Raw genomic sequence first — 12,280 nt, 5'->3', positions numbered from 1 at the left:
GGTCCTAGGGGTTAAGACTCAAGAATATAATTTGGTAGGACACAAATCATCCGTCCCTAGCCATGTTGGAGTATAGGTCTCTTGAATATATGGAGACATGGGTAAAGATATTCTTGAGTGAGAAAAACATGTCCTCTTTAATCACCCCTCCCCTAGTCCTGGTCTTGTTTCTGTGCCAAGACAAGCGTAGGCACCTGCAGCTCCGAGCTTTCTAGAGTGAGTGGAACTGCATGCATACCTCATAGTGTGTGGATCTGCCTCAGTGTGTCTGCTGCTGTTGCAGCACGCTCTGAAGACTGCTGAAGTTCTGCTTCTTCCTCTACGACAAATTGAGAGATCCTCAACTCATTTAGTGGACTTGTGAGTCTAGACTCATCTTTAAGGCATCTATATGATTAACATTGCTAAATTGTATGCCAAAGCTTGTGTTTTATCTTCATTGTCTGCTTCCTGGCTAGGCCTTTTTGTACTTTTGCTGGGTTTGTAATGGAGATACATAATTGGATTTGGTTGACTAGGTTTTTTTTTAGTCTACCTCATTCTAAATGGATTGCTTACCTCTTACTAAATATGTGTAGTTTTAATGCACTCTTTGTGGCTTTGATTTACTTATTAGGAGGGAAGAGAGGCTTAGTGTTGGGTTAGGACTGGAATCAAACAGTTGCAGAATAGAGTTTTTTGTTTTTGTTTTTGTTTTGTTGTTTTGTTTGCATTTTTGAAAAGGATAAGTTCTACTCAGCGGTTCATCAGACACACCCTATACTCATGAGGAGGGATTTTCTTAACCAAGGTGCCTGTCTGTTTAACAGGCTTGGTTCTGACAGGGCAGCAAGCAGAACTATGATTTCCTGGGAGACCACATAGGAGTGTCACAGAGGAAATTGCTCCCAAAGGGACCTTAACAAATATAGACAGGAAGTAAACTGTGTGTGGTGTGTGCTCGTGTGCATGCGTGTGTGTGCGCAGGACATAGGAGTGATATATGTGAAGATGCCTTGGGACTTCTCTGCTTTGATTTGTTTGGATGTATCTCACCTTTTTTTCCCCTCCCCAGGATTCAGGAGCAATTCCAGAAAAATCCCGACAGTTACAATGGTGCCATCCGTGAGAATTACACCTGGTCTCAAGACTACACTGACCTGGAGGTCAGGGTGCCAGTGCCCAAGCATGTAGTGAAGGGGAAGCAGGTAATGGCCTATGGGCAGGGTCTTCACTCCAGCCAGTCTGAGCTCCAGGCATGGAGCGAGCATGGCTGCAAGAGGGTTAGGATTGGTTTTTGGGTACGAGACCTTGTCTGGGGTGGTTGCCTTTGCTGTCCTTGGCCTTTGCGTCTTCAAGTTTCCCTGGGGTACTGCACCCTGTTCTTAGTCTAAGCAGCCACAATCTGGAGAAAAGCTTACAATTGATGGTCTAGCCTCTTACTAATGACATGGCCATTCTCTGGGCCTCCTTGTAGACAGCTAGCCTCTTGGTTTTCAAGAGCAGATCCAAACATTACCTTAGCAAAGTCTGCCTTCAGCTTTGCTGGAAAACTCCAGTTAGCTGATCTCATAGTTGCCTTGCTGTGGTGACTGTCCTGTCTGTTCACTGCTGTGTGGCCCAGTACTTCACGCAGAATAGGGAAGCAGAGCCTTTTTATGTGCTCTGGAGGTAAATACATACTGAAATTTAGTCTTGGGTCAGAGAATGTGAATTTGTGTGGATGTTCTTAGACTCTGAAACTGTTCTGAAACAGTGCACGGACAGCACAAGAAGAAAGGGCAGGCACTCCTCACTGTCCCTGTCTCCTGTTGTTGCTGGTTTCACATAACTATGTGTTGAGAGCAAGCTTTCCTGTCTGCAAGCTTCTTTGCTGATGTGGGCTAGAGATCACCAGAGGACGTTCCATTTCTGTGAGGGTTATTGGTGTGGTGTTGCCTGATGTGCTGTGCCTTGTTAGTGCTTAGGTTCATTGGCCAGGCCTGTCACTTCTGGGTGCTCGTGGAAGGGTAGTCCCGCTTCCTCAGGCACAAGTTCTGTGATATACACACTTCTCCTTCTGTGACAAACAAAGCTTATTTTTTTTCTTCAAACACAGATACTCTCTGTAACCCCCTCCTCTTCCCCGAAAAAACTGTGCCAGGTTGTGCATGATACCAGTTACAGTTCCGGCCTGTCTCAATGCCTGAGCGCAAGACTATAAAGGAGCTGGGCAGGTTACACTTTCCTAATACTGTGGAGGGTGGAGTCAGGAGGATTGCTGGGGCTTGTTAGCCTACCAGCTTACCCCTGAGTTCAGTGAGAGGCTCTGTTTCTAAGTAACAAGGCAGAGTGATAGAGTAGGACTTGGGACCTTTTCCTGTGGCCTCCATGTACATAGATGGGCGTTACCACCATCCCACCCCCACACATACATATAAATCTAGTCTACAGTGACAAATGAATGTAATGGCTTGTGTCCTGTAGTTCTTTTATAGGGCAGGAGCTCTGTCAGGTATGTATAGCTGTGAAATTGCCAATGTAGGTTGATTTCTGAAACTTCTGTTTAGGACATAACTTTTTAGAGGGAGAGAAAAGTTTGTTTAGGAAACCTTAGTAGAAATAACATTATTACAGATTGTTAAAAATAAGCAGGATTTGCATAAATAATCTCAGGTAACAGATCCAAATAGGATATTACAGATTTTGAATTCACATTATAATAAAGTTTGGCATGTGTGAGAAACTTTCCTTATTTTTTTATTTTAATTTTTATTAATTACAGTTTATTCACTTTGTATCCCCCTGTAGCTCTCTCTCTCCTCCCCTCCCAATCCCATGTTCCCTCCCTCTTCTCCACCCATGCTCCTCCCCAAGTCCACTGATAGGGGAGGTCTTTCTGATCCTAGTCTATCAGGTAACTTATTTTAAGGAAAGTTTTAAACTTATTTTAAACTTTAAGAGAACCTTAAATATACAAAGCAACCCTGTGTTTTATAGATGATAAATTAAGGCTGAGAGAAATAATCCAGTATCGGCTCCCTTGTTACACCCAAACTGGGCCTTTAGAAAGGATGAACTGCTGAATAAATAAAGGACAAAACTATGCTTTGACAGATGTGTCTGTCTCTAAGCTTAGACTTCTGTGTGGGTCTTACCTCTTTATAAGTTCCTAACTTCATGGAAGGTGGGGTTATGTGGAACACGTAACATGGAAGTCAAGTTATACTTGTTTTTTAGGGGACAGTTTGCTCTGACAGTGGGGACAGCTTGACTGTCACCCTACATCTCACATGATGGCAGTCCACCAGGCTCGGTTCACTCTCGTCTGTTTTGGGTGGTTTGGGTCAGGTGCTGACTACCTTTCTGAGGTTGTTTGCTTCACTAACATCTTCTTGGGAGTTAGTGGGTCAGGTGCTGACTTCCATTTCATTTGGTGGTAGGAGCGCCAATAAATTACGAACAATTATGAAATTATATGGACTAGGGAGATAACTCAGTTGACAAAATGCTTGCTCAGTGAGGATGTGGATCTGAGTTCAGGTTCTCAGCACACACATAAAAAGTCTTAAGCCATATTGTTTGTCTGTAATTCTAGTGCCAGGGTGGCAGAAGTGGAAGGGTTTGGAGGATTTACCAATTACCCAGCATAGCTGAATCAGCAAGCTCCAGCTTCAGTAAGAGACTCTGTCAAAAAATAAGGTAGTGAGCAAAAGAGAGGAAGATATCCAACATCAAAATACACACATACATGCATATACATGAATGTATACCCCCTTGCAAAAGATAAACTTAATAAATTATTTTTAATTTTATTTTAAATTATGCTTATTTTTGTGTTTGTGTATGGATATTGTCTTAGTTAGAATTTTATTGCTGTGAAGAGACACCATAACTACGTCAAGTCTTATAAAAGGAAACCTTTAATTGGGGCTGGCTTGCAGTTTCAGAGAGAGGTTTAGTCCATGGCATGACTAAACATGTCATGGCATGAAGCATGGTGGAGCTCAGGCAGACATAGTGCTGGAGAAAGAGCGGAGGGCTCTCCATCTTGATTCGTAGGCAGCAGAAGTAACAGTGAGCCACAATGGGGGTAGCTTGAGCACAGGACACCTCCAAAAGCCTACCCTACAATAACACACTTCCTTCAATAAGGCCATACCTAATAGTGCCACTCGCTGTGGGCCAAGCGTTCAACACATGAGTCTGTGGGGTTCATTCCTATTCAAACCCCCACAGCTATGTACATGTAAGTTGTAGGTGCGCACAGAGCCAGAAGGATGGTATTGGATTCCCTGGAGCCGGAGTTACAGGCAGTCGGAAGCTACCTGACATGGGTGTTGGGGATTGAACTCATTCTCTGTGGAAGAGCCTCACTTCTGAAGGTTTCTCTGAAAGGCTTCATAGTAGGCCCAATTTAAAATTAGTTTCTCTTTTCTATGATTCAGAAACTCCTGTGTTGGCAACGCAGACAGCTTCTAGGGACATAGGCTTCAGATATACTGGTTTACTCTTGGGAGTAGGAGCCATGGGTTCTACGATTTGGAGCTGCTGCTACACATTGTAGTTTAGACCTCTCTCTCTCTCTCTCTCTCTCTCTCTCTCTCTCTCTCGTGTATTTGTTCTGATCTCTGTGGTGGTGCAGTCCTGCTTTTACTAACTCTCCATGGGTCTGGCTCATTCTTCTGTGGACATTGTCTGAGTGGTGTTACCAAGATAGATTGTTGGCATCGAACATTTGTCTCTTTTATTGCAGAAGCAGTAACAGTTAGCAAAATGGTGGTCTGTGTATGTCCAGCACAGGTGGAATGCCCATCTCAGGGGGTCCTTTAGCCTACCATGCACTGTGTACTCATGGGAGCCCTGCCAACAGCCAAAGCTACCTCCACCCAAAGCAGGCTTGGCTTGTGTTTTTTTTTTTTTTTTATTAAATTTTTACTTTTTATATTAATTACAGTTTATTTACTTTGTATCCCAGTTGTAGCCTCCTCCCTCATCCCCTCCCAATCCCACTCTCCCTGCCTTATCTCCTCCCATGCCCCTCACCAAGTCCACGGATAGGGGAGGTCCTCTTTCCCTTCCATCTGACCCTAGCTTATCCAAGTCTCATCAGGACTTGCTGCAATGTCCTCCTCTGTGGCCTGGTAAGGCTGCTCCCCCATCAGGGGGAGGCGGTCAGAGAACTAGCCACTGAGTTCATGTCAGAGACAGTCCCTGTTCCTCTTACTAGGGAACCCACTTGTATACAGAGCTGCCATGGGCTACATTTGAGCATTTAGTTATAGTTTAGCATTTAGGTTTTATCCATGAATGGTCGTTGGTTGGAGTATCAGTCTCAGAAAAGACCCCTGTGCCCAGATATTTTAGTTCTGTTGCTGTCCTTGTGGAGCTCCTGTCCTCTCCAGGTCTTACTATCTCTCCCTTCTTTCCTAAGATTCCCTGCACTCTGCCCAAAGTTTGTTTATGAGTCTCAGTATCTGCTTTGATACACTACTGGATGGAGTCTTTCAGAGGCCCTCTGTGATAGGCTCCTGTCCTGTTTCCTGTTTAAAAATATGGAACGCTTCACAAATTTGCTTGTCACCCATGCGCAGGGGCCGTGCAAATCTTCTCTGTATCATTCCAATTTTAGTATATGTGCTGCCGAAGCAAGCAGGACTTGTTTGTTTTTGTTTTTTTGTTTTGTTTTTTAAAGCACTATGGCAGACTGAGGGGCTTTCCAGATCTGCTGCCCACGTTAATGTTGACATTTGTGACACCTACTGATGTTGCTCGCATTGTTGCTTTACCTGTGAAGATCCTTATCTCCTACATGGCAGGAAATTTTCTTTTCTTCTTAATATTTTTCCATGTTATGCTTAACAGTAGCACATATTTCTTTTACAAATCCCTAGTCTGCTTAATGTAAGACCTGAAACTATTAGAATAAAAAGTAGGGAAAACTCTTGAAGAAATAGACACAGGAAGAACTTTCTGAATGGGACTCTTTTTCACTTGGAAATAAGGCCAATATTGACAAATAGCATCTCATGTACTTAAAAGCTTTCCACACAGCAAAGTTAGCAGTTACTTGAATGAAGAAACAGCCTACAGAATGGAGGGGGGGAGCAATTGTTAGCTATGCCCTGGACCGAAGATTTAATATCTGGAATATAAAAGAATTAAAAAAAAAAAAACCTAAATGACAAGAAATCAAACAATTCAGTCGGTAAATGGACTAATGAAACAGTCTGAGTCACTGACTGGCACTAAACACGTATTGCTAATAAACATATGAAAAAATGTTCATCAGTCATCATACAAACACAAATCAAAACTACAGTGAGACATTGGCAGGCACACCTTTAATCCCAGTACCTCAGAAGCAGAGGCAGTGAATCTCTGAACTCCAAGCCAGCCATAACTTCATAGTAAGAGCTTGTCTACAGAAAACAAAAAGAAAGCTACACTGAGGTTGTATTTCATTACAGTCAGAATGACTGTTATTCAGAAGTAAACAACCGATGCTAGTGAGGATAGGGAGTGCAAGGAAACCCTTACTCGCTGCTGGGGGGAATCTAAACTAGTCTTAGCTCTGTGGAGTCAATATGGAGGTTTTTCAAAAGCCAAAGGCAAACAAACACTCTGGAGAAGCAGGTGGGTGCGTACCTGAAAACTCCGAGTCAGCCTATCATGGAGTGCTGTGCAGCAGTGTTTGTACAGCACTGTCGCGGCAGCTAAGCAGTGGACCCAAGCAAAATGTTCAGCAGCAGAGAAGTGGGGAAGGAAATGTGTGAGACACACGGTGAGAGCCTTACAGCCATAAAGAACAGTTATGTTGTTGAGAAAAAATGCTTCAGCTGCATCAGATTGAGCAAGTTAAAGGCAGTCTCAGAAAGGCAGATGCATGTTTTTTTTCTTTGTGGTTCTTATGTTTTATATACATACATAAAATAATATACATATACACTATATGACATGAAAGTAAAAATGAAACTGTAGTAGAACAAAGACTAATGGGTGAGGGGGGATGGGATATAAAGGAACAACATATGCTTAATGTGTAATATGTTCACTTGAAATTTTAAAAATATCTTGGTCTATTAGTTAGTGATTTCTAAGATTTTCTGTTAAGCTAACTCTCTTAAAACTTTGAAACAAGCTTCTTTTGTGTCTGTTGGGCTCCACTGGCCTGAGGGCTTTTCCTCAGAGCTGCACTTCTTTCTGGACTGGCTCCGTCTCAGCTGTTCCCTAAGTGCGCCTGTCACAGCTGCCTGTCAGCAGCATTTTATTTTTGGTTTGTCTCTGGCATCTATCAGGTATAGTCGTGATGCAGCTATGGCTGCAGCAGCTTTGATAGATTGAGCCAGAGTTGGTTCTGCTTGGTGACGAAGAAGCTCTGTGTGGGCAGCTATTTGTTTTCGTGTTCTGTGGGTATGGGACTTAGGGTTAAGGGAGGGAGCACTGCAGCGGAGCATAGACCCTCTGTTCTCCAGTGTAGCTCAGTGTTGGCCCTTTGAGTTGCCTCCGAGGCTGTTTTCACTCATCTTCTTTCTGTGGAAATGAGTGTGAGGACAGTATACTGTCCTTACAAGGGTAGTGGAGAATGGATGGGAGTGTATACCCAGAGCATTGTGTTCTTCAGGGGAAAATACAAAGCTTATTTTGCACATAAGATTTTAAACAATGCTTCTTCCGGCTAATTTCAAAGACTCCTCATGTGAAGCTTCTTGTCTGCCTCAGTAGAACATGATTTAGCCTTTTCTTTACCATCTTCTTTGCTTACCTGTTCTCTGCTGCATAGGAAGTGCAGCATACTTCTCTTCCTTTCTTATATAAGCCCTCAGAACAGGGAGAAGGAGTGGTGAGTCCATGGTTGCTCACTTCAGCTCAGCGTGCAGGTACTTCTTTGGATCATAGACTTGCAGTACCCTTGAGAGTTAGACTGTGCAGTGTTTTGTTTTTCACATGAGAAAGCTCTTCCTGCTGAGATGGCACTGGAGTGGAAATCAGAAGCCAGGCTCCCAGTCACCTTGTTTTGACTTCTTTTTAGTGGAAAATACTAGGATTTTATCACAAAGTCATTGTTGAATGTTGCTGGATAACTGGTGAACCTGCCTCCTAGATTTCTGTTCTCTTAGAGGCTGTGGGTGCTCAGGTCCTGTGGCATGCCTGCATTGTCTCTGTCCTCACACCAAGAGCCTCTGGAATAGCTGTTTGGTCCTCAGACTCGATTTGCGTGGCTCTTCTCTTCCCAGACTTTGGCTTGTGGTTACATTCTCCTGAGCTTTATGCAGGTGCTGAAACCTGTGCTGAAAGGTTTAGCACACTGTGTTCCCTTCTTAGAACTGGTGTGGGAAAAAATGTAGGAAGATGGTGAGGCGTGATGGCTCCTAGCACTCGACGGGCAGAGGCAGGTGGATTTCAGGGCTAAATAGAGAGACCCTGTGTCAAATTTTTTTTTTAAATAAAATAAAATTTGAAAAGGTAGGAAGATTTCATTGCAAGAAATTTCTATAACAGAAAAAGCTATTCGGCTGCATTTAAATTACCTAATTTTTGAAAGTACAGCATACTTAAATGGTCACAAATTTAAGTGTGACTATTGGGAAGTCCCTGACATGGATGTGTGCTTCTTGTGCTGTGAGAGTCATTTTTTTCTTTTTTTTCTATGAGGTCTTGTAACTGGTTTGGGGTCTGCTTTAGCCCATATGCATATGCAATTAGTTGTAAATATGTGTCTCTGCATACCATCTTTAGCACAGACAAGTTCTACTTACACGCCTTTACCACATGTGCCCATTGTCGATCTGGCACCACCAGGGCAGCACTGGTCACTTCTGCTTATCTCCATGTCCTCAAGTGTTCCTTCTTGGTACACCTCCCCAAATCTTCTGGCTCAGGTAGCTACCCATGGCACTCAGAGTTCCCATCCTCCGCTTTTGCCCCCTTCAAGCAACAGGGTGATTATTAGACTATACTGAGGTCATTCAGCTCTTCTTGTAAACAACAATGCTCCTTAACATTTTGGTTTGCGTCTGTGCATTTCTGTAGGAATAATTCCATAAAGGTAGTTTCAAGACCAAACGTATGTTTCTGTAATTAATTACAAAACTACCTTTGTAGAGCTGTGATAACTCTACATGCCCGTACCCACCACGATGCACAAGCGCTCCTTCTTACTCAGACCTCTGGGCCTTGTGAAGGTTAGATGAAAAATATGGTAGCATATAGTGAGGGGTGAAAAGTACATGCCTTCAAGGCCAATACTCTGGAGGCAGAGACAGGCCAGCTGGACTATATAGGAAGACTGTCTTAAGCAACAAAATTTAAAAAGTAACATTTAGATCCAGTGTGAACTTAAATTTCTCTGAATTCGTTCTCTCCCTGCTTCCCTAATTTCTGTTAAGTTATTGTTCTTTTTTCAGGAGCTTTCTGTGGATAGAGAGATCAATATTTTGTGATGTGTACACACGCACACACAATACTAAGATTACAATTTTTTAAATGGTTATTTTATGTGCACGAACATCTGAGTATCATGCACATTATGCACATTCTGGAACCAGTTACAGATAGCTGTGAATCACCATGTGGTGCTAGGAATCAAACCCGAGTCCTCTGCCAGAGCAGACACTCTCAACCATGAGCCATCTTTCCAGCTCCCACAATATATATTAAAAACAAACAGGAAGCATGACCCATACAGGAGTGTGGTTTTAAAATGTATTTGTTTTAACCTTTCTCTTATTTCACAGTTTGAATGTGTGCCAAAAGCATTTTTTATTTTAAATCACATTTTTATCTGTCTATCATCTCTGTCTGTCTATCTGTCTACCTATCTACCTACCTACCCATCCATCCATCATCTGTCTATCCATCCATCCATCTAGGTGAGAGGACAGCTTGCAGGAATTGATTCTCTCCTTTCACCTGTTGGAGTCTGTGGTAGCACTCAGATCAGCAGGCTCAACAGCAGACTCTAACTTGCTGAGCATCTCAGCGACCCTCTCCTATTTCCTTATATGCAGTGTTACTGATTCTGAATGCCTCATCTACTCCGGTTCTTTGTGAGTAAACTTCATCATCTCCTTTTTAGAACTAATAGGACCTTCTTAAAAAGACTCAAATGTTATCAAAGAACATGAGTTTAAGTCATTCTGCTCAGCTCTAAGGAAGTCTTCAGCAGAAAGGCATAGTTTTTACACTTCTGAAGAATTAGCTTATTAGAATTTCTGGAATATTCATTGTTTCAGTAAATTCTTCTTTCTTTATTTGATTTATTTGACTTTCTTCTAGCCTTTCTATTGAGGTTTATTTTTGTAGTTATCTTTTTAGGTTTTTTTTTTTTTTTTTTTTTTTTTTTTTTTTTTTTTTTTTGGTCCAGTAATTTTTTCATAACTTCTTAGATTCCTGCAAGGTTATAAATAATTTTCTCTGTTGCATTTCACAGGTCTGTTTTTTCACCATCCATCAACTGAATAAATTGACAATTGGATTTGCCTGACAAAGTATGCAGCCTTGATGGCTTCTGTGTTTGAAGAATTATTATTTTAGCTAGAGCATGGCCATCACACCAGCTCCTCAGATGACAGTCAGTTTCTGAAGCAGGCTGCTTCTGCAGATCCAGCTGTTGCCCAGAGCTGGCTCTCAGCTCTTCACACATGTGCCCTTGTGTCTGTGCCTGCCTTCTTCCAGCCAGATGTCCTCCAGTCCATGACATCTGTGCTGTGTGCCATTCTTTCTTCCTGTCTTCACAGACATGCTTCACATCTCATTCGCGCTTCCCTTGATTGTCTCTTTGTTTGGGGCTTCGTTTGTTTGTGACTGTCACTTTGGGCAGGTCTCAGCAGATCAGAGAGGTTCTCAAAGTGGTGTTTTCTGCCGGCACTCCTGGAAGCATGCCTTGTCCGGTTACCTCCTTTGAGGATTTGTTTCGTTACTCTGGTTAGGTTCTGTCAGAAGCATGCATACCCAAATATAGAAATTAGCATGTTGTATAAAACTACTGGGAGTTTGTTAAGGTGAGCTTCCACCTGGGAAGCACCAAGACCTGTGTCAGGTGTTTTTTGAAAGTAGAAATTCATGGCTAGATTAATTTGTCTAATATTTGTCATGATTATCAGGAATGAGCTGCACCAGGTAGTTTTTGAAATTTAATTTCATATACCTGTTAGAAAAAGAATTTTAATATAAGTGTTCCCAATGTCTGTTTAGTATATGTGTTTGCAAATACATGTTGACATCTCTAGTGCAAAATTTTCAGATTAAGGGCATGCTCCTTGTTAACATCTGGGCAAATAATTAAAAAAAAAAAAAGAAAGAAAGAAAAAAAAAAAGAATTAACACAGGCCTGGAGAGATTACTTGGTGTTTAAGAATGCTGGCTACTCTTATAAAGGACCTGCATGAGCACCAAGTGGCTCACAACCACCTGTAACTGCACTTGTAGAGGCTCCGTGTGCTCTGGCATCACAGCCACCCGCGTGCTGCGTGTGCCTATGCACATACTCATAAAATAGCAAGTCTTTTTAAAATAGAAGACTAAGTGAGACAAATACAGGTTATATTTTCTTGTCTTAATTATTGAGCTTATACCTTTGTTGTGTCATGCACTCTGCTTTCAATATGCTAGCTGGTCGTGTGGTATGAAGAGGAGAACCTTTTCCTAGCAGCTCTCAGTCCATTGTGGAGACATACATTCAGGCAGGAAGGGGCATACCCGTGACAGGAAAGTAGACCAGACAGGTTCTGTCCAGATTGGGCTCACCGGGAGAGAAGGGTGACTGAGGCTTGGTTTCAAGAAGAAGCAAACTAAAAGGCCAGGCATGGTGGCACATGCCTTTAATGCCTGCACTCAGGCAGCAGGGCCAGGTTGATCTCTGTGAGTTCAAGGCCAGCCCTATCTATGTAGTGAGTTCCAAATAAGACCCTGTATCAGACAAACAGACAAAAACAAAACTGAAGGAACTTGTTTTACTCTCCTGGACAAAGACCAAGCTATGGTTATACCCTTTGTAGCCGCTCAGGGAGAGGATAGGCCAGCCACACTTGTCTTTTGCCAGGAAGTTCTGCATGAGCAGCCCAGGTATTCTAGGCACCATGGTCCAGGACCGTAAGAGGTCAGAGAGATTGCCAGTGGCTGTCTGTGTAGCCACTCGAGGGGAGAATGGAGAGCAGATCCTCATGGAAAGGAAGCTCAATACAAGAGCAACGTTGAGGATTCCCTCCAGAACATCAAGCTGAGGCTTCTGCAGTCTCTAGTTGCAGGGGAGATGAAAGGAAGCACCCAACTCTTGTCTCTTCTGCTTGCCTCCAGCCTGAGAACCAATATCCATAACTAC

General features: G+C 42.7%; 1 protein-coding gene and 1 non-coding gene across 3 annotated transcripts in view; one reads left to right on the top strand and one right to left on the bottom strand.

Annotated features, from left to right (window-relative positions):
• Positions 1–12,280, top strand: part of Nudcd3 (NudC domain containing 3) — a 79,684-nt gene that overhangs the window by 47,770 nt on the left and 19,634 nt on the right. For both annotated transcript variants that reach the window (XR_009585116.1, XM_021632678.2), the window contains exon 3: positions 1,055–1,187. Coding sequence is in view for 1 of the 2 variants with exons in the window: in XM_021632678.2 (XP_021488353.1) it covers positions 1,055–1,187 (133 nt within the window). In the remaining variant the exon portion in view is untranslated. The remainder of the gene's footprint in view (positions 1–1,054; positions 1,188–12,280) is intronic.
• Positions 5,508–5,610, bottom strand: LOC132646949 (U6 spliceosomal RNA). Its single transcript, XR_009585272.1, has one exon. It is a non-coding gene; the product is annotated as a U6 spliceosomal RNA (small nuclear RNA).

This window comes from Meriones unguiculatus, chromosome 12, assembly GCF_030254825.1.
Source record: "Meriones unguiculatus strain TT.TT164.6M chromosome 12, Bangor_MerUng_6.1, whole genome shotgun sequence".
In the NCBI taxonomy this organism is placed as follows: domain Eukaryota; kingdom Metazoa; phylum Chordata; class Mammalia; order Rodentia; family Muridae; genus Meriones; species Meriones unguiculatus.
This window is presented reverse-complemented; position numbering and strand designations above follow the sequence as displayed.